This window comes from Bufo bufo, chromosome 5, assembly GCF_905171765.1.
Source record: "Bufo bufo chromosome 5, aBufBuf1.1, whole genome shotgun sequence".
NCBI classification, from domain to species: domain Eukaryota; kingdom Metazoa; phylum Chordata; class Amphibia; order Anura; family Bufonidae; genus Bufo; species Bufo bufo.
In genome coordinates, this window is record NC_053393.1 from 215,813,657 (window position 1) to 215,838,698 (window position 25,042).

Sequence of the window (25,042 nt, forward strand, 5' to 3'; positions counted from 1 at the left end):
TATCACAGAGCCATAAGTGAAGCCTGCAGATCACTGGGAAATTGAATTATTTCTGTTGAAATAGCTGAGAGTTTATTAAATGGTATACAAAATAGGTCTTACAATATCTAAACAACTACCAGTAAATCTGGATCAATGCCAACATTTAACACATAAAAAAGAAGAAATAAGGAGAGGAGGCAGCGCCTCGTGTGTAGAACCTTACAGTAATAAGTGATAGCAAATACACTGATTATGCTTACCAAATGTGATGGGTCACAACGCCTCCGAATTGTTTTGCTGGATATTACCCGTCCAGCTTACGGGAAAGTCTGCGTCTGCTGCCCTGGTCTGTGCCCCTTGCCGTGAGTAACGGTTAGCGGGATAAGAATACATGCAGTGAAAGAAGAATTTTAGACCATTCCGGGTGGCGCTGATGCAGAAGAAACTCTGTACTCGAATGTTACCAATAAAAGGTAATCTTTTATTCAAAGGTTGACGCGTTTCAGGGGCAAGTGCCGCGCTTTTGTGTAATAGATAGTACTCGATGTTAGTAAAATGAATAGTATATACTAAAATACAGAATCCACCAAAAGACACACATAAGGTCAATAAATAGATAAATGAATAGTTAAAAATTATGAAAAGTTAAAAGGTATATACAGGGAGTGCAGAATTATTAGGCAAGTTGTATTTTTGAGGATTAATTTTATTATTGAACAACAACCATGTTCTCAATGAACCCAAAAAACTCATTAATATCAAAGCTGAATATTTTTGGAAGTAGTTTTTAGTTTGTTTTTAGTTTTAGCTATTTTAGGGGGATATCTGTGTGTGCAGGTGACTATTACTGTGCATAATTATTAGGCAACTTAACAAAAAACAAATATATACCCATTTCAATTATTTATTTTTACCAGTGAAACCAATATAACATCTCAACATTCACAAATATACATTTCTGACATTCAAAAACAAAACAAAAACAAATCAGTAACCAATATAGCCACCTTTCTTTGCAAGGACACTCAAAAGACTGCCATCCATGGATTCTGTCAGTGTTTTGATCTGTTCACCATCAACATTGCGTGCAGCAGCAACCACAGCCTCCCAGACACTGTTCAGAGAGGTGTACTGTTTTCCCTCCTTGTAAATCTCACATTTGATGATGGACCACAGGTTCTCAATGGGGTTCAGATCAGGTGAACAAGGAGGCCATGTCATTAGATTTTCTTCTTTTATATCCTTTCTTGCCAGCCACGCTGTGGAGTACTTGGACGCGTGTGATGGAGCATTGTCCTGCATGAAAATCATGTTTTTCTTGAAGGATGCAGACTTCTTCCTGTACCACTGCTTGAAGAAGGTGTCTTCCAGAAACTGGCAGTAGGATTGGGAGTTGAGCTTGACTCCATCCTCAACCCGAAAAGGCCCCACAAGCTCATCTTTGATGATACCAGCCCAAACCAGTACTCCACCTCCACCTTGCTGGCGTCTGAGTCGGACTGGAGCTCTCTGCCCTTTACCAATCCAGCCACGGGCCCATCCATCTGGCCCATCAAGACTCACTCTCATTTCATCAGTCCATAAAACCTTAGAAAAATCAGTCTTGAGATATTTCTTGGCCCAGTCTTGACGTTTCAGCTTGTGTGTCTTGTTCAGTGGTGGTCGTCTTTCAGCCTTTCTTACCTTGGCCATGTCTCTGAGTATTGCACACCTTGTGCTTTTGGGCACTCCAGTGATGTTGCAGCTCTGAAATATGGCCAAACTGGTGGCAAGTGGCATCTTGGCAGCTGCACGCTTGACTTTTCTCAGTTCATGGGCAGTTATTTTGCGCCTTGGTTTTTCCACACGCTTCTTGCGACCCTGTTGACTATTTTGAATGAAACGCTTGATTGTTCGATGATCACGCTTCAGAAGCTTTGCAATTTTAAGAGTGCTGCATCCCTCTGCAAGATATCTCACTATTTTTGACTTTTCTGAGCCTGTCAAGTCCTTCTTTTGACCCATTTTGCCAAAGGAAAGGAAGTTGCCTAATAATTATGCACACCTAATATAGGGTGTTGATGTCATTAGACCACACCCCTTCTCATTACAGAGATGCACATCACCTAATATGCTTAATTGGTAGTAGGCTTTCGAGCCTATACAGCTTGGAGTAAGACAACATGCATAAAGAGGATGATGTGGTAAAAATACTCATTTGCCTAATAATTCTGCACGCAGTGTATATATATGTGTATATATATATCTACATATCTTGAGATACATCGAAGGCATTGTCCACCTAATGTAAATGCTTGGTCATTGTCGTGCTATAAGCACACTGGACATTTCTATTGTTTTAGAGGTTCTGAGACTATGCTCTTTGGGTATGGTGTATATGACTATGTTCTTATGTCCGTTTTTGTTTTATTTCCTTTTGTTATGTTCTATTTTATTTTTGTACTCTTCTATAGTGTTGATCACGAATGTTCGAATTGCAAATTTTAATCGCGAATATCAGCACTTCGAGAATTCTCAAATATTTAGAATATTGCAAAATATATTTGTAAACACGAATATTAGATTTTTTTTTTAAATACCAGTTCATGTGATATTTTATGCGAATATTTTAGGCAAAGAAAATAATGCCTGGAGATCATGAATTCGCGAATTCTTGAATATATGGCGAATATTCGCCCAAAAATTCGCGAAATATCGCGAATTCGAATATTGCCCCTGCCGCTCATCACTACTCTTCTAGTTCTAATGTCAGTCTAAGGGGGGGGGGGGGAACAGGCCTTATGTCTAAATAGAATTCTGACTTTCCTTATAATAGCATTATAGTAATTTCTTTATTATTTTATTTTTATTTACATATATTTTTATTTTTCAGTATTTTCTGTATTTATCTTCAAGTTGTATGGGTCATATGTTCAATCTACCCCACAGTCAGCATCTTCGGTATCATAAGTTACAGTACAGTCTCACTCATCTCATTTAGCCCATGTGGGGTCAGGGTATCTAATTGATAGATCCAATATACCTCTCTTCTCTGGAGGTTACTGAATCTATTATATGGATTATCTGGTATATAGTCGATAGGTGTGATTTTTAGTGTGCGTTTTTTTTTTTTCTGGTGTGGTAGCACAGTGCCGTGAGATGCTATGTTTTGGACATAGTTTTTGTATATTGTGTCTGTGTTGATTGACTCTACAGTGCAATGCTTGTGTCGTGCGGCCTACGTACTGGAGCCCGCATTCACATTCTATTAAATATATCACATAGCTTCTTTTGCAGTTTAGATGGTGTTTTATTGTAAAAGTGGCACAGTTTTTTGTTGAACTAAAAGTTTTTCTATTATGTGTGATCATATTGCAACAGAGGCAACGTTTTGCCCTACATTTGAAGCTGCCCGCTGGCTCTTTTGTGGTTTCTTTCGGGGTTTTTGTGTGTTTTTTCAGCTTGCTGGGAGCTAAGGTGTTTCTTATTGTTGGTGCTCTTCTGTAGATAATCACAGGTTTCACTGGAAGATATTTTTCGAGATAGGGGTCACGTCTTAGAATGTGCCAGTGTTTTTCCAAAATTGTGCGTATAGCTTTATTTGAAGTATTATATTGTGTAATTAGGTTCAAATGTTTTAGGTATTTTCCTGTTACTGTCTTTTCTTCTTTGGTTATACTTGCTAAACATTCTCTTTGTGTAGTTTTTGTGCTCTTTTGGTATGCATTTTTTATCAGTTCCATTTAACACATGGAAATAACTGATTATACTTGTAGACTGTTTAAAAATGTAAACATTTCATGTTTTCCATGTGTAAACATCATGGGGGTCATTTATTAACACGAGCATTTAATAACCCCTTGCGCTGGCAGTGGAACTCAGAAGTTATGTAGAGGCCTTGCTGGCTACACTGTCCCCTTCCCCACCCACACCACACACCCTTTTTTAGACCTAGCGTGAGCTGGGAAAATTCTCAGATTGCGGCGCAAGTAACCTTTGCACTGCAATCTGTGACAGATATACGCCAGAAAACTGGCGTATATCTGGTAGTAAATGACCCCCATCTGTGTCCTAAAGATCTTTCTTGAGCTTTCAAAGGATGTGCTGTATATAAAATAAATAAATAGCAAATACATATATGCTAATAAAGTATGCATAATAAAAAAACAAAGCCCAGGGCTTTGTTGACAAAAAAATATATATAGTTATTAAAGGAGTTATTCAGGAATTTGATATTGATGGACTCTACTCAGGATAAGTCATCAATATCAAATCAGCGGGGGTTCCAGTTCCTGAGACCTATCCTGAGAATAAGCCATCAATATCAAATTCCCCTTTAGACAAAAAGATTTCTAAATCAGGTACGGTATGAGAAATCTGGTTAATACTATGGTTGTGAAGTCTTAACCACTATTTTTCTTGTTCTTGCCCTCTGATGAAAATCTATGATTAGATAATTATTGTTAAAAATATAAGATGCAATACATAAATACCATAGCCATGTGACTAAGTACTGTATCACTAAGAAATCTGGAAATATTGGAGACAAAGATGTAATTGTGCTGCTGATAATGGTTCCTGCTTTCGTATTTCACCCTCCCAGGACAAGATGGTCTAGCATTTGTGTTCTTCATCATGCTAAAATAAACATCAACATTTTCTTTATAAAGGGATTGTTAACCCCCTAGGGGCTTTCAGGCAAACCTGCCAACAAAGAGGGACACATACTTACCTGCTCCACACCACTGGCTTCTTTGCTCTTCTGACCCTTCTGCTGCTCTCCAGTCTCCCAGTGCCAACATCCGGTTTTGACATAAGTCACATTGCTGCTATAATGAATGGCTGTAGTGACGACATGTCCCATCTGCATCACATGAACTAGTGACATGACGCATGGGGGATCAATTACCGCTGTAGCCAGTCATTGGCTGCACTAAAACACTTGACCTGTGTCAAACTGGATGTTAACACGTTGAGACAGGCAGCAAGGAAGCAAAGGAGCTGGAACCCAGGTAAGTATGTTTCCCTCCACAAGTCCAGCCATGTTGGGGGTCTGCTCAAAAGGCATTTGGGAGTAATTAACCCCTTTAAGGTAATAAAAGACTTAAATATTCACTGTTGTTTCAACAAACATTGCATAAATCAACTGTACAAGTCAATATAAGAAACAATTTAAAATGTTATCAGAGAAAAATACTCCTTTCTTCTTATAGCAACTGACTCCTTCTCACCCCTCAACTATCCATAGATTTCTATGGGCAGTATGTAATCTGATTCTTCAATGAGCTGGCAGCTATCTAGTCTGTCAACGGGGAGTGTTAGTTTAGGAGAGGGATGAACGAAAAATAATCATTTTTCTCTGATATTAAAAGGTTTTTATATTAATATTTACTATTGATTTATTCAAAGTTTGTTATAACAGTGACCATTTTAATTACTTTATAATTATATTTCTCATAAGCTTTCTGTTTGTATTGTTTTATTCTGTTTCAGTTTGGGAATTTTTTTTAACTATTTAAACTAAGTTTAGGAACATGGGATGTCAGGGCTTAAGAAACATCCCCAAAAAATAAAATGTCATTCCCAAAATGATCCAAACATGAAGTAGACATATGGGGAATGTAAAGTAATAACTATTTTTGTAGGTATTACTATGTATTATAGAAGTAGAGAAATTTTAACTTGGAAATTTGCAATTCTTTACACATTTTTGGTAAATTTGGTATTTTTTTATAAATAAAAATTAACATTTTTTGACTTCATTTTACCAGTGTCATGAAAGACAATATGTGACGAAAAAACAATCTCAGAATGGCCTAGATAAGTCAAAGCGTTTTAAAGTTATCACCACTTAAATTGACACTGGTCAGATTTGCAAAAAATGCCTGGTCAATAAGGTGAAAATGAGCCCGATCCCTAAGGGGTTAAAATTGCACAATCAGTTAGTTTAAAGCAGAGATGTTCAACCTGCAGCCCTCCAGCTGTTGTAAAACTTCAACTCCCATCATGCTCTGCTGTAGGCTGATAGCTGTAGAATGCCCGGGAATGCTGGGAGATAGGCACCTCTGGTTTAGAGGACAATTACTTTGCAAAATAAATGATATGTGCCTTAAAATCTAATGAAATTGAGCAAAAATCCATACTTTCATCGTAATATATTGAAAAATTTTTTTTTAAATTTATACTTGCATGCTATGCATCTAATTCACCTGTACGGGATGTGTATTTCTGACCTTTACTCTTGGCATGAGATATCCAGAGATGAGTTGCACAAGAAGACCTAGAGTTTTTTTTACCTTAGGCTGGTCCTCTCGCACCAATCATCTCAAGATATTTCAAGCTACAAAGAAAGATAAGGAAATCTGTATGTCTTATCTTGATCAGAACACAAATTTTATTAGTATATTTTTTTGGGGGGCAAATCAATCATTAGTTTTTTCCTACTTTACTGTGAGGAAATATGGCATCTTTTCAATGGTGACTTGAATTGATCTAGATCTGTTAGGCATTTTGTGATCCATATCTGGCATGGGTGATTTACCAAATTAATGCAGGAAATAATAAGACCTTGGAGAGTAACAGTACAAGAAGCAATCAAAATAGTTTTCAAAATACTTCTTTCCCACAAACAAATTTGTAGGAATACTGTCTTTTGGGTAGCACAGTGGCAGCATGGTGTCTCAGTGGTTACACTGGTACCTTACAGCGCTAAGTTCCTAGGTTCGAATCTGACCAAGAACAACATCTCAATGGAGTTTGTATGTTTTCCTTGTGTTTGCATGGTTTTCTTCTGGGTACTCCAGTTTCCTCCCACACTCCAAAAACATACTGATAGGGAACTTAGATTGTGAGCCCCATTGGGGTCAGCTTGATGCTAATGTCTGTAAAGAACTGCAGAATATAGCAGCGCTCTATAAGTGTATAAAATAAATAGATACATTCTTTTCCATGACTGTTCATTTGGTCTCTGCTTTGTGCCTCTGACCTTCGCTAATTATGCAGGACAAATGCTGCGTTTCAATAAAATTCAAACAAATAATATCTAACTCCGATGCAGCCATGTCAGTGTCATACACACAGGGAGTGGGGAAGTGACCACTGAGCTCAACCCGCGCCCCTGTCCCTGCCTACTTGCCTTGCAAGTCCTAGTGACAAGGGACAACTGGTCGACAAACCCTCAACTAGGATAAGTGCAGGGAAGACAGACAAACACACAACAGAGCAGTCAAACAAACCGAGTCTATAACCAGGAGAGCAGCTCAGTACCAAAGGAGCAAGCAGAGAATTGTCAGAAGGAAGCCGAAGTCAGAACCAGGAGGGAACGCCAAGACCAAGGGATGAGACGGACGGGAAGTAACACGAGCAGGAGAACAGCAAACCAGGTAAGTAATTGCAAGAAGGACCTCAATAGCAAGCAATCCATGGCCAGCAGATTGCCTGTTTAAATAGGGTGCTGGTGGAGTCATGTGACGTGGCAAGCGTCACATGACTCCTGAGTTCCAATACAGCCGAGTGAGCAGCTCGGCGCTCAGCCCCATTGCAGTTACCATGGGAACGGGCGACGCCGGGCCCCGGCTGTCCCCGCCTCCGCACAGAGAGCACTGTGACAGTCAGGCAGTACAATAGAAGGACCCAAACCTTTATACACAAAATGCAAGGCTTTTCTGATTAGAGTTTTTTTGTTGGCACTTTGTACCTTACCAATTTCATCAAAAATCGAATTGATTCTGATCTAGGCTTTCTGGATAAGCAACATTGTTGATCCCACATTACAATGCTATGTTTCTATAATCATCACCTAAAAATTTTAATATATGAATGTTTTTCTTCTGTGCTTTTTGTATTTTATCTTACTATTTTTCTTCTTTGTTTTCCTCTTCTACTTTTTATTCCTCTTCTTCTACTTCCTCTTCCTCTATTTCTTTTTCCTCTTTGTCTACTACCTTTTTTTCTCTTCCTCTTATTTTTCTTTCTCTTATTTCTTCTTATTTTTCCTTATCTTCCTCATTCTCTAACTTGACCTTCCTCTGCCTAATTATTTTCCTTCTTCATACTCTATCACCTTCTAGTCTATTTTTTTGTGGTCTTCATCTTCAATACCACATCATTAGTTTTATCATAATGTCTAATTACAGTATAAGATAAACTATTTGGATTCCATAATAATTTTTATAGTTGTACACATTTTAGTGTTCACCAAAATTTGTATGTTGGTCATGTCTATAGAAACACATTGTATTTCACACAAATCAATGTTACAATGACCCATGTTTTCCAAATTTTGCAGCAGGTTGTGTTACGGATCAGTGAGTGTGAATCCACTGTGCCAACTAAACAGTTTGGCTTTGGTCTAAACCCTAACAGCATTATTCTTGTGCTCCCCTGGTATTTACCCTTTAACTCTTATACAGGGATCTGGACTTTGCTGCAAGGAATCAATTGGACTGCTACTTCCCGGTGTAGTCCCAATGTAATTGGCAGCTTTGACCCACTGGGGTCAGGGACTCCTATGCAATCACCAAAAGCTCAGGGTACAAAAATGCATTTGGAGTGACTAGATAGCAGGTATACTCTGAACAGTCACAAAACTAGAATTATGTTTTTTTTAGAAATCAAGACAGCACACAATTAATGCAGACATAGTAAATATTTTAGGGCAGAGTAGTGATAAGGCAACCATGAGGCAGGCAGGCTAACGTCTAGACTTCATTTCAGTTTATGTTAGCCCAGTCTGTCTATCCTGTCTGTGCTGAAGTTGGACACAGGCAAGAAAGCACAAACTTGAAACATGGCATTAATACAGGCAGTAGATAATGCAGAATAAACCCAGGTAAATCACAATAGCACTAGACTATGAAACAACTTTGCTGGTCACCAGGGAACCTAAAGCTCAGGCACCCTTGTGGGGAAAGATTTGGGAGCACGCGCACTGGCATCTTAAGAGGCTGGAGGTGAGAATGCTTGTGCTTTAAGGGAGTATCAGGCACTCTAAGGGAGTGCAGGGGCAGCGACATGGAGAGGACATCAGCTATCAGGATGCCAGATGACATGACAAGTGGAGTGGTGTGCACGCCTACACTGTATAGCTGTAGGACAGTGGGCATAGACCGATTTGGAATAGTTGCACGAAAGACCACTGCTGTATCGTAAACCATATAATTCCATATAATGTCAATCACTTTGTGCAACAAGTACTGTATGATCTGCCCTGGTCTTGTGATGATTACATACACTTACAAAGACTTTTACACATGGTACTATATTGAAACCCCTAGCCCTACTTTCTCTATATATTATGTACATGTTATATTATGTACATGTATGTACATGTATACATGATGTAGTTTGTTTTATTGCTATAACCACATAATTCCTGTTGATCTGCCAATTATTGGCATTACTGAACTTTACAATGATTTTTATGATTCGTTTGTATTATTTGTAACATAGCCAAAACAGATCCGTCTTGAACACCTTTGAAAGTCAATGGGGGCGAATTCGTTTTCTATTGTGCCATATTGTGTGAGTGAAAAAGGATCCGTCCCCATTGACTTGCATTGTGTGTCAGGACGGATCCGTTTGCCTCCGCATCGTCAGGCAGACACCAAAACGCTGCAGGCAGCGTTTTGGTGTCCGCCTCCAGAGTGGAATGGAGGCGGAACGGAGGCAAACTGATGCATTCTGAACGGATCCTTGTCCATTCAGAATGCATTAGGGAAAAACTGATCCATTTTGGACCGCTTGTGAGAGCCCTGAAATGGATCTCTCAAACGGAAACCAAAACGCCAGTGTGAAAGTAGCCTAAACTATATACTTGCTAACAGTCGATGCTGGAAAACTCAGCTCTCCTGTAGGTAAACCCTACTCAGAAGTGAGTGTTCCCATGCATGTTTGGGGCAGGACTAGGAGTGGGGTTTAAATGCCCTGAATTTAATGCAAATGTAAGTAATCGTGACACTGTTCAGTACTGCTGTATTTTACACTCCATCACTATTGCTTCTGAGAGTGTGCCACAGGGTAATAGGAAGCAGGATCTCCAGTTTTCTGCCTGTGCTTTCCATGGGAGTCAAACAACATAACAGTTAGTCTACAACTATTAGCTAAGAGAAAATTAAAGGGGTTGTCAGAACAGGTCATTAATATTTGATCGGTGAGGGTCCGACACCCGAGAAACTCCTCCAATCAGCTGTGAGACGAGGAGGCAAGACTCTATACGAGCTCCGCCTCCTTATCATTACACTATGTCTCATCTCCTGTGGTGCAGTGGCATAGTGTAATAACAAGTACTCGCTCCATTCACTTGAATGTAGCGAGTACGTGTATTGCACTGCACTTCCCAATCGAAGTGCAGTGTAATGAAGAGGAAGCAGTGCTGGCATGGAGCGCCGTCTCTTCAAACAGCTGATCAACGGGGGTGCTGGGTGTCTGACGATAGGTCATCAATATTAAAGGCTGGACAACCCCTTTAAGAATGAGATAGACTGCAGAGGGAGAAAAGTGCTAAGAAAATAATAGCCAGGTATAGAGCTATCATTCATGTACACAATAATGTCAGGTTATCCTGAAAAAAATTATGAAACATCATCATCTTAAAAATAATCTGAAACATCATCTAAAAAAAGATCTGCTGCCAGTTACATGTACATTGTATAGTAGCTGTGCTTGGTATTGCAGTCATGTGACCAATGAATGTGATGTCACTGGCCTAGCAAGTGGTTGCAGCACTCACCGGAGCACCATGGCATCTTCAAAAAGCAGACTGATCTGGGTACGAGGAATCAGACCATTACTGATCTGATCTTGATGACCTATCCTGGGCATAGGTCATCAACATCGCACTTCTGGAAAACCCCTTAACTGGGACATTATTTTAGATGAGGGAACAATGGAGCTATTGTGCTGCTGGATGTCTAGGATAGTAAGATTATACACACAAATAAGTAGGCATCTACCCTGTTACTCCCTGGCCTCTTGGAGAGGGAACTGTACCCCACCACTTCCTGGAGACTGCAAAAATCTATGATATTTCTCCAGTCAATTGACCCCCCCATAAAGTCATAAAGTACACACACCCTGCTATAATCTTCTGACAGACAGTACAAAAAGGAAGTGTGTTCCTCCAGTATGGAGGGTTAAAAAAAAGAAAAAAAAAAAAAGGAAATAGCAGCAAACATAGGGCATTATTTCTTGTCTATAGACTTACATCAGATTAATGAAACGAAAATAAAGCAAATGAATTAAAATATGTTGGCTTTTCCTATAAGCAGGCCCTAGTATAAAGTAATATATCCAGAAGCCTCTAAAAACACACCGTTGTTATTAATGGTAACAGGCTTGATTTACGGGCAGCATTTCTTTCCTGCTTTATAGCTCAGCTATTTTCATTCTTGAATTCTCTATGAGGAGCCCATGGCTGTGGCTGGCATAAATAGATTTGAAAAGGAGGAAAGTATCACAGATTAAATCACTCCAATTTCTGTTCTAAGATTTGCTGTTTAATGCCGTTTTTTCCTTAGTCGAATACCCATGCTTTGCAATGCAGGCTGATTATTTTCTGTTAAAGCCAGCAGGCATACTGCCACCTCATTACCCCTTTACTGATGAGAAGTAGCCTCTGAAAAGCATTGCAATCTCTCTGTACGCTGTTAAACTTGCCTGATATGTTACAAGTCCAGGGCCCAACCATTGAACAGTAAAGGTTCACAAACATGTCTCTTCTTGTTCTTTTTTAATGTCTGCACTCGTGTTTCTGCCAATTATAGCGTTTGGAGAAGCTAATCTAGCCCATCAGCCTGTGCCCTGATGTGCTTCTTGAATTAATACGGCTGTTATTAGTATTGCCTTCCTCACCTTTGTGCGATTGGCATATACCGTCACATTTCATTACGATCTGTTTGTGCTAATAAGGATTAATTACTACTGTGTATCAAAACTGCCAAAGGTATTTGCTCTGATATACTACATGGGCAGCTTGAAATTTAGTCTTTCAGAAAGTTAATTTATATCTTATTTATCTAATTTTTGTCCTATTTTATCTAATTTCTTTCACAGATGTGTCCCTAATAATTGTGAACATGGAGGAAAGTGCACTCAAACGTGGGACACCATAACTTGCAATTGCGAAGGAACTGGGTACACTGGTGCCACCTGTCATAACTGTAAGTATCCCTCAAGAAATTCACTTACATGTATATAAATAGGAGAAAACAAATAGAATTGGCCACCAGAAGCAAATGTATAGAATAGGACCACAAGCCTTCATAACCAACATCAATGAGTAACTTTATGGAACAGTGTGACTATGATTAGGAGTAGGAGGAGCGTTGATGGTGAGATAGAAGAATACATTTGCCATTAAATAAATAAATTATGCAGATTTTCAAAAAAATTGCCTGGTCCTTAAAGTGAAAAATGACAGGGTCCTGAATAGGTTAAAAGTAATTTTTCCTACTAGGAAACGTCACCTTCAGATCAACAATATAGTGCACTACAATACTTCTGCACTAAATTAGACATAATGGTAAAGGCTGGGCCTAATAGACATCTATAAATGGCAGGTCTGGCGGCCATTTATTGGTCCCTGGCTGCCATGGCAACTTGCACCTTCTAAATTGCACAGTGGATTGTGATAGGGTGAGACAAGTTCTCTCCCGCCACAGCACTATAAGGCTGGTTTCACAACGGCGTTGCGGAAAAAGATGCGGGTGCGTTGAGGGAACATGCACGATTTTTCCACGCGAGTGCAAAACATTGTAATGCGTTTTGCACGCGTGTGAGAAAAATCGGCATGTTTGGTACCCAAACCCGAACTTCTTCACAGAAGTTCGGGTTTGGGATCGGTGTTGTGTAGATTGTATTATCTTCCCTTATAACATGGTTATAAGGGAAAATAATAGTATTCTTAATACAGAATGCATAGTACAATAGGGCTGGAAGTGTTAAAAAATGTAAAAAAATAATTGAACTCGCCTTAATCCACTTGTTCGCGCAGCCCGGCTTCTCTTCTGTCTTCTTCTTTGAGGAATAGGACCTATGATGACGTCACTGCACTCATCACATGGTCCATCACATGATCTTTTACCATGGTGATGAATCATGTGACGGACCATGTGATGAGCGTAGTGACGTCACCACAGGTCCTTTTCGTACTGCATAGCAAAGAAGAAGAAAGAAGGGAAGCCGGGCTGCGCGAACAAGTGGATTAAGGTGAGTTAAATTATTATTATAATTTTTTTAACCCCTCCAGCCCTATTGTACTATGCATTCTGTATTAAGAATGCTATTATTTTCCCTTATAACCATGTTATAAGGGAAAATAATAAAGATCGGGTCCCCATCCCATTCGTCTCCTAGCAACCGTGCGTGAAAATCTCACCGCATACGCACTTGCTTGCGGATGCTTCGATTTTCACGCAGCCCCATTCATTTCTATGGGGCCTGCGTTGCGTAAAAAACGCACAATATAGAACATGCTGCGATTTTCACGCAATGCACAAGTGATGCGTGAAAATCACCACTCATGTGCACAGCCCCATAGAAGTGAATAGGTCCGGATTCAGTGCGGGTGCAATGCGTTCACCTCACGCATTGCACCTGCCCGGAAATCCCTCCCGTGTGAAACCAGCCTAATAGTATGGCAGATCATGGGAAGTATGTATTTTCAATTAAGTACTATTGTGGCACAGGGCAGGAAGGGGTTAAACAGCATGTCCATCTTTGCAAGTAATTTTTACTACACTACAAACATTTATGGATGTATATGTTTGAGCAAAGACTTCACTTTCATGCCTTGTAAGCTTGGGACTTGAATTGAGTAATGAAGCATACCCCAAACTGACCGAATAGTGATAAGTGAGTGGGTTTAAGAGTTTACCCAGCTGTAGTTGACCACAATACTGAGATTCAGGGCAAATTATTGTGATTTAACAAGCAAACTTTATATCAGTAAATAATAATAATAAGACTGCCAAGACTTCGAGTTAAGGCTTGGCGCCTGGTCAAATCCCAATAGATGAGAATTTGGCCTTCATCTGCTGTTGACGTCTGGAAACACCTTCATTAAAATCAGAAAAAGCTAATCCTTATGTTCTGGCACATTTTCTCTTAGCATTGCACTCAGATACCTAGTATAACACCAAGCTGCAGTAAAACAGCTGTACCTGTTCAGTAGTATCAAAGAGGATTTAATAGATCTTGTTCTGTCTGCCATCCAACAGTAGAATAAAGCTATTGGATTACAATAACACAGGTCATCGGAACTCAAATGGCCTGGAGAATTTTGTCAGGAAACTACAACATCAGTTTAAGAAGTAATCCTTCTCTTTTCGTATTGCTGTTAGAAGGTGGTAGAAATTAAAAATAAGATGCTTAATTATAGCTTTACATTGATCCATCCTACAAATTGACACCAGGGCCTGACTTAGCTTGACTATAAAAGCAAAACATTTTGATCAACTTACAGGTTTCCAAAAACTAGTATTATTTGCTTTAAATCATCATTTCAGTGGTGATAACATAGAAATGTGTTTCATAATGTGAATATTTTTTCCCTTTTAACCCTTTCCAGACCTCTGCTTTAGATGTACGGTGGAAGTCCAGTCTTTAAAAATAGTGCCGCTCAAGTGCAGCGGGCACAACAGCTGCAAAGTCTATGCTGTTTCATATAGCAGACATTTGGGGTTAATGTCTATGATTGGCAATAATGCCGATCGCAGGCATATAACCCTTCAGATGCCATGGTCAAATGTGACCACTGCATCTGAGAGTTCAAAACCTGGAGGTGTTTTCAGGTGATCGGGGGAGTTGTTCGTTGTCTGTGAAAGGCTGGAGCCTGCTCAGGCTTCGATGTGCTTCACAGGTACATTCCAATATAGGCCAGCAGAAAACAGTTCTATATTGCTATATACTGAATCTTCTATTTGTCAATTGATTTATGTCCATTTATAAATAAAATTGATAAACTAATGATTGCATGATGTTAGGCCCTTGGGGCCCAGAAAAAAGTAGAACAATAAATTTCAATCCCTGTCATCTGAGGAGTGGAGGGGGCGTGGTCTAGCCAGATCAGGGGTGTGGCTTAGAGGGACCTAGAAGTTGATTTTTAACTTCATTTTTTCAATCTTAGTCGGCTGAGTAAGATGGGGCATGGCCTAACCAGTTCGGGGGGTGTCCTTTTGAACAGCTCACTCTAAGACAGCAGCAATTTGCTGTCTGAGTGTGAGCTACAGGGAGAAAGTCACCCTCCCTCCCACCCCTGCAGCTGACAGAAGTTGATTTTTACCTTCATTTTTTCAATCCATGTCGGCTCAGGAGGGGGCGTGGCCTAACCAGATCGGGGCGTGGCTTAGCGGAACCTAGAAATTGATTTTTAACTTCATTTTTTCAATCTCATTCGGGTGAGTGGGAGGGTGTGTGGCCTAACTGGATGAGAGGCGTGTCCTTTTGAACAGCTCACTCTAAGACAACAGCACTGTGCTGTCTGAGTGTAAGCTGCAGGGAGAAAGTCACTCTCCCTCCCACCCCTGAAGCTGATAGAAGTTGATATTTACCTTCATTTTTTCAATCCCTGTTGGCTCAGGAGTGGGATGGGGTGTGGCCTAACCAAAGCAGGGGCGTGGCTTAATGGGACCTGGGGGCGGGGTTTTAAGTCTTTTGAGGGTGGCACATTGTGGTAGAGGGCCTGTCTGTGCTCCTTCCTGCAAGAGTGACGCCCCTCTGGGCATCTTAATGGCTCATTTGCATACCAAATAAACTGCATTTTCAGAGGATAAAATCATCTATTGCTGGAACAAAGGCACATCTTGAAATAAGGTACTAAGTGCTATTATGCCATGGCTTTACTGCAACAGCGATTATCCTGGTGACAGACTTCCTTAAAGCTCTCCTACAGCAGTGAATAAAAATGGCTGGATTGTTATGGAAACCTGGAGAAAAACTGTGTATGTGGAGACTGGAGGACCTGCAAGCTTCTATTGGCTGATAAGGGCCATGTGACCAAGCTTCTATTGCCTAATGCATTTTTTTAGAATATTTCCGGAACGGTACATCCTAGAGAGCTGAGACCTGGTCTAAAACCTTCCTGGACACCTGATGTACCTGTGAGCCAAATTTCGTGATTGTAAATGCGACGGTGCGGATTCCTTTAGCGGACATACACACACATACACACGTACACTCAGCTTTATATATAAGATTTCTAATTGTTTCAGTGCTTAGGTAAAAAAATATGCAAGAGCATTTAGTCGGTCCTTGGGGGGAATGCATCGAGTTAGTACACCTGGATTTTGCGTACAAAAATCATACATTTTGTTGCAAGTACTTTTCACATAATATATAATATATTATAAAACATATACAGTATCTCACAAAAGTGAGTACACCCCTCACATTTTTGAAAATATTTTATTATATCTTTTCATGGCACAACACTGAAGATATGACACTTTGATACAATGTAAAGTAGTCAATGTACAGCTTATATAACAGATGAAACTTAATGTGCCCTCAAAATAACTCACCACACATCCATTAATGTTTAAACAGCTGGCAACAAAAGTGAGTACACCCCTAATTATAAATTATCAAATTGTGCCCAATTAGCCATTTTCCCTCCTTGGTGTTATGTGACTCAATTGTTTTGTTCAAGTGTGAATGGTGAGCAGGTGTGTTAAATTTGGTGTTATTGCTCTCACATTCTCTCATTCTGGTCACTGGAAGATCAACATTGCACCTCATGTCAAAGAAGTCTCTGAGGATCTGAAAAAAAGAATTGTTGCTCTACATAAAGATGTCCTCAGCTATAAGAAGATTGTCAACACCCCACACAACTGAGCTGCAGCATGGTGACCATACAGCGGTTTAATAAGACAGTTTCCCAGTTTCCACTCAGAAGAGGCCTCACCATTAGAGTTGACTGGACACCTGGATGTTCGGGTTCGGCATGTTCGGCCGAACTTAAAAAAAAAGTTCGGGTTCGGGACCCGAACTTGACCCGAACTTGACCCCATTGAAGTCAATAGAGACCCGAACTTTTGGCCACTAAAATGGCTCTAAAATAGCCCTGGAAAGAGCTAGAGAGCTGCAAAAGGCAGCAAAATGTGCTTAAGAGCATGGCAAATGCTCTGCAAACAAATGTGGATAGAGAAATGAATTATAAAAACATAAAAGACCTTAAAAAATTAAAAATTAGGAATGATGTAGGAGGAAGAGGTTGAGGAGGCGGTGAATGGGTGAATGTGGCCGTGTAGGCTCACGTGGCGGTCTAGGTGGAAGCGGCGGCGAAGGAGGAATAGGTAGCCAACACAGATGTGTGTTATTTTGCATTTTTACATAGGGGTATCCCCCAAAATATTGGGACATATATAAAAAAAAAGGAATAAGTGCACTTGAGTACAAGGATGGATGGTTGAGGCTGTTAGAACTGTCTATTCTGCACAAGGTACAGACAAGTCTTGTGGGATCCAGGCCTGGTTCATTTTAATGAACGTGAGCTTGTCCACATTGGCTCTGGACAGGCGACTGCATCTGTCTGTAATGTTGCCTCTTGCCGTGATAAATACACGTTCAGAGAGTACACTGGCTGCAGGGCAGGCCAGCACCTCCAAGGCATACAGGGCAAGCCCTGGCCATGTGGACAATCTGGAGATGCAGAAGTTGTATGGGGCAGAACCATCAGTCAGTACGTGTAGGCGTGTGCACAGGTACTGTTCCACCATGTTGTTCAAATGCTGCCTCCTGCTAACACGCTCCATATCAGCAGTTGGAGCCGGTTGTTGCGGTGAGGTGACAAAGCTTTTCCACATGTCGGCCATGCTAACCCTGCCTTCTGAGGTGCTGGCGCTGACACAGCTGCGTTGGCGACCTCTTCCTGCTCCCTTGCCTTCGCCTTGTGCTTCCACATGTCCCCCGGCGTCAGTCGGGAATGCTCTCAGGAGCGCGTCTACCAGCATGCGCCTATAGTCGCGCATCTTCGAATCATGCTCCAGTGAGGGAATTAAGGACGGCACATTGTCTTTGTAATGGGGATCCAGCAGGGTGGCCACCCAGTAGTCAGCACACGTTAAAATGTGGGCAACTCTGCTGTCGTTGCGCAGGCACTGCAGAATGTAGTCGCTAACGTGTGCCAGGCTGCCCAGAGGTAAGGACAAGCTGTTCTCTGTGGGAGGCATATCGTCTGCGTCCTCCGTATCCCCCCAGCCACACACCAGTGATGGGCCCGAGCTGCGTTGGGTGCCACCCCGCTGTGAACATGCTTCATCCCCATCCTCCTCCTCATCCTCCTCCTCCTCATCCTCCAGTAGTGGGCCCTGGCTGGCCAAATTTATACCTGGCCTCTGCTGTTGCAAAAAACCTCCCTCTGAGCCACTTCTAAAAGACTGGCCTGAAAGTGTTAGAGATGACCCCTCTTCCTCCTCCTCGTCCTGGGCCACATCCTCTTCCATCATCGCCCTAAGTGTTTAGTCAAGGAGACATAGAAGTGGTATTGTAACGCTGATAACGGCGTCATCGACACTGGCCATGTTGGTGGAGTACTCGAAACAGCGCAACAGGGCACACAGGTCTCGCATGGAGGCCCAGTCATTGGTGGTGAAGTGGTGCCGTTACACAGTGCGACTCACCCGTGCGTGCTGCAGCTGAAACTCCACTATGGCCTGCTGCTGCTCGCACAGTCTCTCCAGCATGTGCAAGGTGGAGTTCCACCTGGTGGGCACGTCGCATATGAGGCGGTGAGCGGGAAGGCCGAAGTTACACTGTAGAGCAGACAGCTGAGCGGCGGCAGGATGAGAACGCCAGAAGCGCGAACAGACGGCCCGCTCTTTATGCAGCAGCTCAGACATGTCGGGGTAGTTGTGAATAAAATTCTGCACCACCAAATTCAGCACATGCGCCAGCCAAGGGATGTGCGTCAAACCGGCTAGTCCCAGAGCTGCAACGAGATTTCGCCCATTATCGCACACCACCAGGGCGGGCTTGAGGCTCACTGGCAGCAACCACTTGTCGGTCTGTTGTTCTATACCCCGCCACAACTCCTGCGCGGTGTGGGGCCTGTCCCCCAAACACATCAGTTTCAGAACGGCCTGCTGACGTTTACCCCTGGCTGTGCTGAATTTGGTGGTGAAGGTCTGTCGCTGACCAGATGAGGAGGTGGTAGAAGAAAAGGAGGAAGCCGAGTAGGAAAAGGAGGCAACAGGAGGCAAAGATTGATGCCCTGCGATCCTTGGCGGCGGAAGGACGTGCGCCAAACAGCTCTCTGCTTGGGGCCCAGCTGCCACTATATTTACCTAGTGTGCACTTCGGGAGATATAGCATCCCTGGTCGTGCTTACTGGTCCACATATCTGTGGTTAGGTGGACCTTGCCACAGATGGCGTTGCGCAGTGCACACTTGATTTTATCCGATACTTGGTTGTGCAGGGAGGGCACGGCTCTCCTGGAGAAGTAGTGGCGGCTGGGAATGACGTACTGTGGGACAACAAGCGAAATGAGCTGTTTGAAGCTGTGTGTGTCCACCAGCCTAAATTACAGCATTTCATAGGCCAGTAGTTTAGAAATGCTGGCATTCAAGGCCAGGGATCGAGTGTGGCTAGGTGGGAATTTACGCTTTCTCTCAAAGGTTTGTGAGATGGACAGATGAACGCTTCCGTGTGACATGGTGGAGATGCTTGGTGACGGAGGTAGTGTTGTTGGTGGCACATCCTCCGTTTGCTGGGCGGCAGGTGCCAATGTTCCTTTAGAGGCGGAGGAAGAGGCCGAGGCAGAAACAGAAGAGGGAGCAGGAAGGGCCTGAGCCCTTTCTTGGTTTTGAAGGTGCTTACTCCACTGCAGCCCGTGTCTCGCATGTAGATGCCTGGTGATGCAGGTTGTGCTAAGGTTCAGAACGTTATTGCCTCGCTTCAGGCTCTGATGGCACAGCGTGCAAACCACTCTGGTTTTGTCGTCAGCACATTGTGTGAAGAAGTGCCATGCCAGGGAACTCCTTGAAGCTGCCTTTGGTGTGCTCGGTCCCTGGTGACGGTGGCCAGTAGCAGGCGAACTGTTTTGGCGACGGCTGCTCTTCTTTTGCACCCTGCTCCCTCTTTTGCTACGCTGTTGGCTCGGTCTCACCACTGCCTCTTCCCCTGAACTCTGAAAGTCAGTGGCACGACCTTCATTCCATGTGGGGTCCAGAACCTCATTGTCCCCTGCATCGTCTTCCACCAGTCTTCCTCCCTTACCTCCTTTTCAGTCTGCACACTGCAGAAAGACGCAGCAGTTGGCTCCTGTGTTTCGTCATCATCAGAGACGTGCTGAGGTGGTATTCCCATGTCCTCATCAGGAAACATAAGTGGTTGTGCGTCAGTGCATTCTATGTCTTCCACCCCTGGGGAAGGGATAGATGGATGCCCTTGGGAAACCCTGCCAGCAGAGTCTTCAAACAGCATAAGAGACTGCTGCATGACTTGAGGCTCAGACAGGTTCCCCGATATGCACGGGGGTGATGTGACAGACTGATGGGCATGGGTTTCAGGCACCACCTGTGCACTTTCTGCAGAAGACTGGGTGGGAGATAATGGGAACCTGCTGGATCCACTGTCAGCCACCCAATCGACTAGCGCCTGAACTTGCTCAGGCCTTACCATCCTTAGAACAGCATTAGGCCTGACCAAATATCACTGTAGATTCTGGCGGCTACTGGGACCTGAGGTAGTAGGTTCAGTAGGACGTGTAGCTGTGGCAGAACAGCCACATCCTCTTCCTGCACCAGAGGCTCCAACAACACCACCACCACGACCATGACCGCGTCCCTTATTAGATGTTTGCCTTATAGTTAGCGTTCACCAAGCAAAGTAAAAAGTGGTTAAGTCTGTTAAAAATAATTAATAAAAACCCTGATGTAGGGTATTGCACTAAATTTTTTTTTTAGCTCTATATGACAGCGGTATTTGTGGCCTAAATTTCACAGTAACTTATGGACGTCTAATCCCAGATGTGCAGTATATCAGAGAGTTTTTTAACCCCAGTAAGCAAAAAGCCGTATTTGTGGCCTAAATGTGACACTCACTTATGCACGTCTAATCCCAGTTGTGCAGTATATCAGAGGTTTTTTTATTAACCCCAGTAAGCAAAAAGCCGTATTTGTGGCCTAAATGTGACACTCACTTATGCACGTCTAATCCTAGATGTGCACTATATGAAACAGATGGGGGTTTTTTCACCCCAGTAAGCAAAAAGCCGTATTTGTGGCCTAAATGTGACACTCACTTATGCACGTCTAATCCCAGATGTGCACTATATCAGAGATTTTTTTTTAACCCCAGTAAGCAAAAAGCCGTATTTGTGGCCTAAATGTGACACTCACTTATGCACGTCTAATCTCAGATGTGCAATATATCAGAGGTATTTTTTAACTTCAGTAAGCAAAAAGCCGTATTTGTGGCCTAAATATGACACTCACTTATGCACGTCTAATCCCAGATGTGCAGTATATCAGAGGGTTTTTTAAACCCAGTAAGCAAAAAGCCGTATTTGTGGCCTAAATGTGACACTCACTTATGCATGTCTAATCCCAGATGTGCAGTATATCAGAGGTTTTTTTTTTAATCCCAGTAAGCAAAAGCCGTATTTGTGGCCTAAATGTGACAATTAGTTGTGCAGTATATCAGAGGTTTTTTTTTTCACCCCAGTAAGCAAAAAGCCGTATTTCTGGCCTAAATGTGACACTGACTTATGCACGTCTAATCCTAGATGTGCACTATATGAAACAGATGGGTTTTTTTTCACCCCAGTAAGCAAAAAAACGTATTTGTGGCCTAAATGTGACACTCACTTATGCACGTCTAATCCCAGATGTGCAGTATATCAGAGGGTTTTTTAACCCCAGTAAGCAAAAAGCTGTATTTCTGTCCTAAATGTGACACTCACTTATGCACCTATAATCCTAGATGTGGACTATATGAAACAGATGTTTTTTCTTCACCCCAGTATGCCCCAGTAAGCAAAAAGCCATATTTGTGGCCTAAATTTCACAGTCACTTATAAACGTCTAATCCCAGATGTGCAGTATATCAGAGGGTTTTTTAACCCCAGTAAGCAAAAAGCCGTATTTGTGGCCTAAATTTCACAGAAATTTATGCACGTCTAATCCCAGATGTGCAGTACATCAGAGGGTTTTTTAACCCCAGTAAGCAAAAATTTGTATAATCCTAGATGTGCACTATATGAAACAGATGTTTTTTTTTCGCCCCAGTATGCCCCAGTATGAGAAAGCTGTATTTCTGGCCTAAATTTCACAGTCACTTATGCAGCGATAATCCTAGATGTGTACTATATGAAAAAAAGTTTTTTTTTAACCCCAGTGTCTCAAAGCAGTATTTATGGACATGCAGACATGCAGATATCCTGTGCTGGTGCACTATCGTTGCATAAAAAGGCTGCTGATTATGTATTGATATTGACTAACTGAAGGAAAAAAAGTTCGTTTTCAGTAGTAGTTGGCTCAGGGCAGGCTTAAAACAATTGTGCACTGCACCCACAAAACACATTTTCTGTAGATCGCTGAGTAAAGAAGCAGTTCTTCATAAGATTTCTCCCTGATCTCTCCCTCACAGCAGCTGCAGCCTATCCCTACACTAATCCGAGCAGAGTGACGGGCAGCGCTACGTGACTCCAGCTTAAATAGAGGCTGGGTCACATGCTGCAGTTGGCCAATCACAGCCATGCCAATAGTAGGCATTGCTGTGATGGCCTTTTGTGGCAAGTAGTATGACGCTTGTTGATTGGCTGCTTTGCAGCCTTTCAAAAAGCGCCATAAAAATCGCCGAACACCGAACCCAAACTTTTACGTAAATGTTTGGGTTCAGGTCCGGGTGCCGAAAAACCTAAAGTTCGGTACGAACCGAACTTTACAGTTCGGGTTCTCTCAACTCTACTCACCATGATTGACCAAAGAAGTTGAGTGCACATGTTCAGTGTCATATCCAGAGGTTTTCTTTTCAAAATAGACGTATAAGTGCTGCCAGCATTCTGCAGAGGTTAAAGGGGCGGGGTTCAGCCTGTCAGTGCTCAGACCATATGCCGCACACTGCAACAAATTAATCTGCATGGCTGTCATCCCAGAAGGAAGCCTCTTCTAAAAATGATGCACAAGAAAGCCTGCAAACCGTTTGCTGAAACAGACTAAGGACATGGATTACTGGAACAATGTCCTGTGGTCTGATGAGACCTAGAGAAACTGATTTGGTTCAGATGGTGTCAAGCTTGTGTGGCGGCAACCAGGTGAGAAGTGCAAAGATCAAGTGTGTCTTGCCTACAGTCAAGCATGGTGGTGGGAATGTCATGGTTTGGGGCTGCATGAGTGCTGCCGGCTGTGGGGAGCTACAGTTCATGGAGCAAACCATGAATGCCAAAATGTACTGTGACATACTGAATCAGAGCATGATCCCCTCCCTTCAAAAACTGGGCAGTATTCCAACATGATAACGACCCCAAACACAACTCCAAGATGACCACTGCCTTTCTAAAGAAACTGAGGGTAAAGGTGCTGGACTGACCAAGCAGGTCTTCAGATCTAAACCCTATTGAGCATCTGTGGGGCACCCTCAAATGGAAGGTGGAGGAGAGCAAGGTCACTAACGTCCACCAGATTTGTAATGTCGTCATTGAGGAGTGGAAAAGAATTCCAGTGGCAACCTGTGAAGTTCTAGTGAACTCCATGCCCAAGAGAGTTAAAGAGGACCTTTCATCAGAATCAAGTATGTAAACTGAATATACATACATGGAGAGCGGCGCCCAGGGATCCCCCTGCACTTACTATTATCCCCGGGCGCCGCTCCGTTCTCCGGTTATAGGCTCCGGTAAAGTCATAGTTAGGCTCCACCCATTTGAGCCTGCCGGCGTCTTTCTCCTATGTTGTAGCGCTGGCCAATCGCAGCGCTCAGCTCATAGCATCGCTAAGAGCTGAGCGCTGCGATTGGCCAGCGCTACAGCATAGGAGAAGGAGACCCGGGCAGGCTCAAATGGGTGGAGCCTAACTATGACTTTACCGGAGCCTATAACCGGAGAACGGAGCGGCGCCCGGGGATAATAGTAAGTGCAGGGGGATCCCTGGGCGCCGCTCTCCATGTATGTATATTCAGTTTACATACTTGATTCTGATGAAAGGTCCTCTTTAAGGCAGTGCTTGAAAATAATGGTGGCCACACAAAATATTGACACTTTGGGCACAATTTGGCCATTTTCACTTAGCGGTGTGCTCACTGTTGTTGCCAGAGGTTTAGATATTAATGGCTGTGTGTTGAGTGATTGAGTTATACAAGCTGTACACTGACTACTTTACATTGTATCAAAGTGTAATATCTTCACTGTTGTCCCATGAAAAGATATAATTAAATATTTACAAAAATGTGAGATATATTATTATGATATATATTTTATATACACTGCTCAAAAAAATAAAGGGAACACAAAAATAACACATCCTAGATCTGAATTAATTAAATATTCTTCTGAAATACTTTGTTCTTTACATAGTTGAATGTGGTGACTACAAAATCACACAAAAATTTTTAAAAATGGAAATCAAATTTTTCAACCCATGGAGGTCTGGATTTGGAGTCACACTCAAAATTAAAGTGGAAAAACACACTACAGGCTGATCCAACTTTGATGTAATGTCCTTTCAGGCACCACCTGTGCACTTTCTGCAGAAGACTGGGTGGGAGATAATGGGAACCTGCTGGATCCACTGTCAGCCACCCAATCGACTAGCGCCTGAACTTGCTCAGGCCTTACCATCCTTAGAACAGCATTAGGCCTGACCAAATATCACTGTAGATTCTGGCGGCTACTGGGACCTGAGGTAGTAGGTTCAGTAGGACGTGTAGCTGTGGCAGAACAGCCACATCCTCTTCCTGCACCAGAGGCTCCAACAACACCACCACCACGACCATGACCGCGTCCCTTATTAGATGTTTGCCTTATAGTTAGCGTTCACCAAGCAAAGTAAAAAGTGGTTAAGTCTGTTAAAAATAATTAATAAAAACCCTGATGTAGGGTATTGCACTAAATTTTTTTTTTAGCTCTATATGACAGCGGTATTTGTGGCC

The 25,042-nt window shown here is 42.4% G+C and overlaps 2 protein-coding genes across 2 annotated transcripts in view; both read left to right on the forward strand.

Moving 5' to 3' along the window:
- The window catches only part of CNTNAP2 (contactin associated protein 2), a 2,268,074-nt gene that overhangs the window by 1,467,701 nt on the left and 775,331 nt on the right, over nt 1-25,042 (forward strand). The window contains exon 11 of the mRNA XM_040431924.1: nt 12,013-12,119. Coding sequence (XP_040287858.1) covers nt 12,013-12,119 — 107 coding nt within the window. The remainder of the gene's footprint in view (nt 1-12,012; nt 12,120-25,042) is intronic.
- LOC121001043 (carboxymethylenebutenolidase homolog) overlaps nt 1-25,042 on the forward strand; it is a 921,426-nt gene that overhangs the window by 56,576 nt on the left and 839,808 nt on the right. The gene's annotated exons all lie outside the window — the stretch shown is intronic.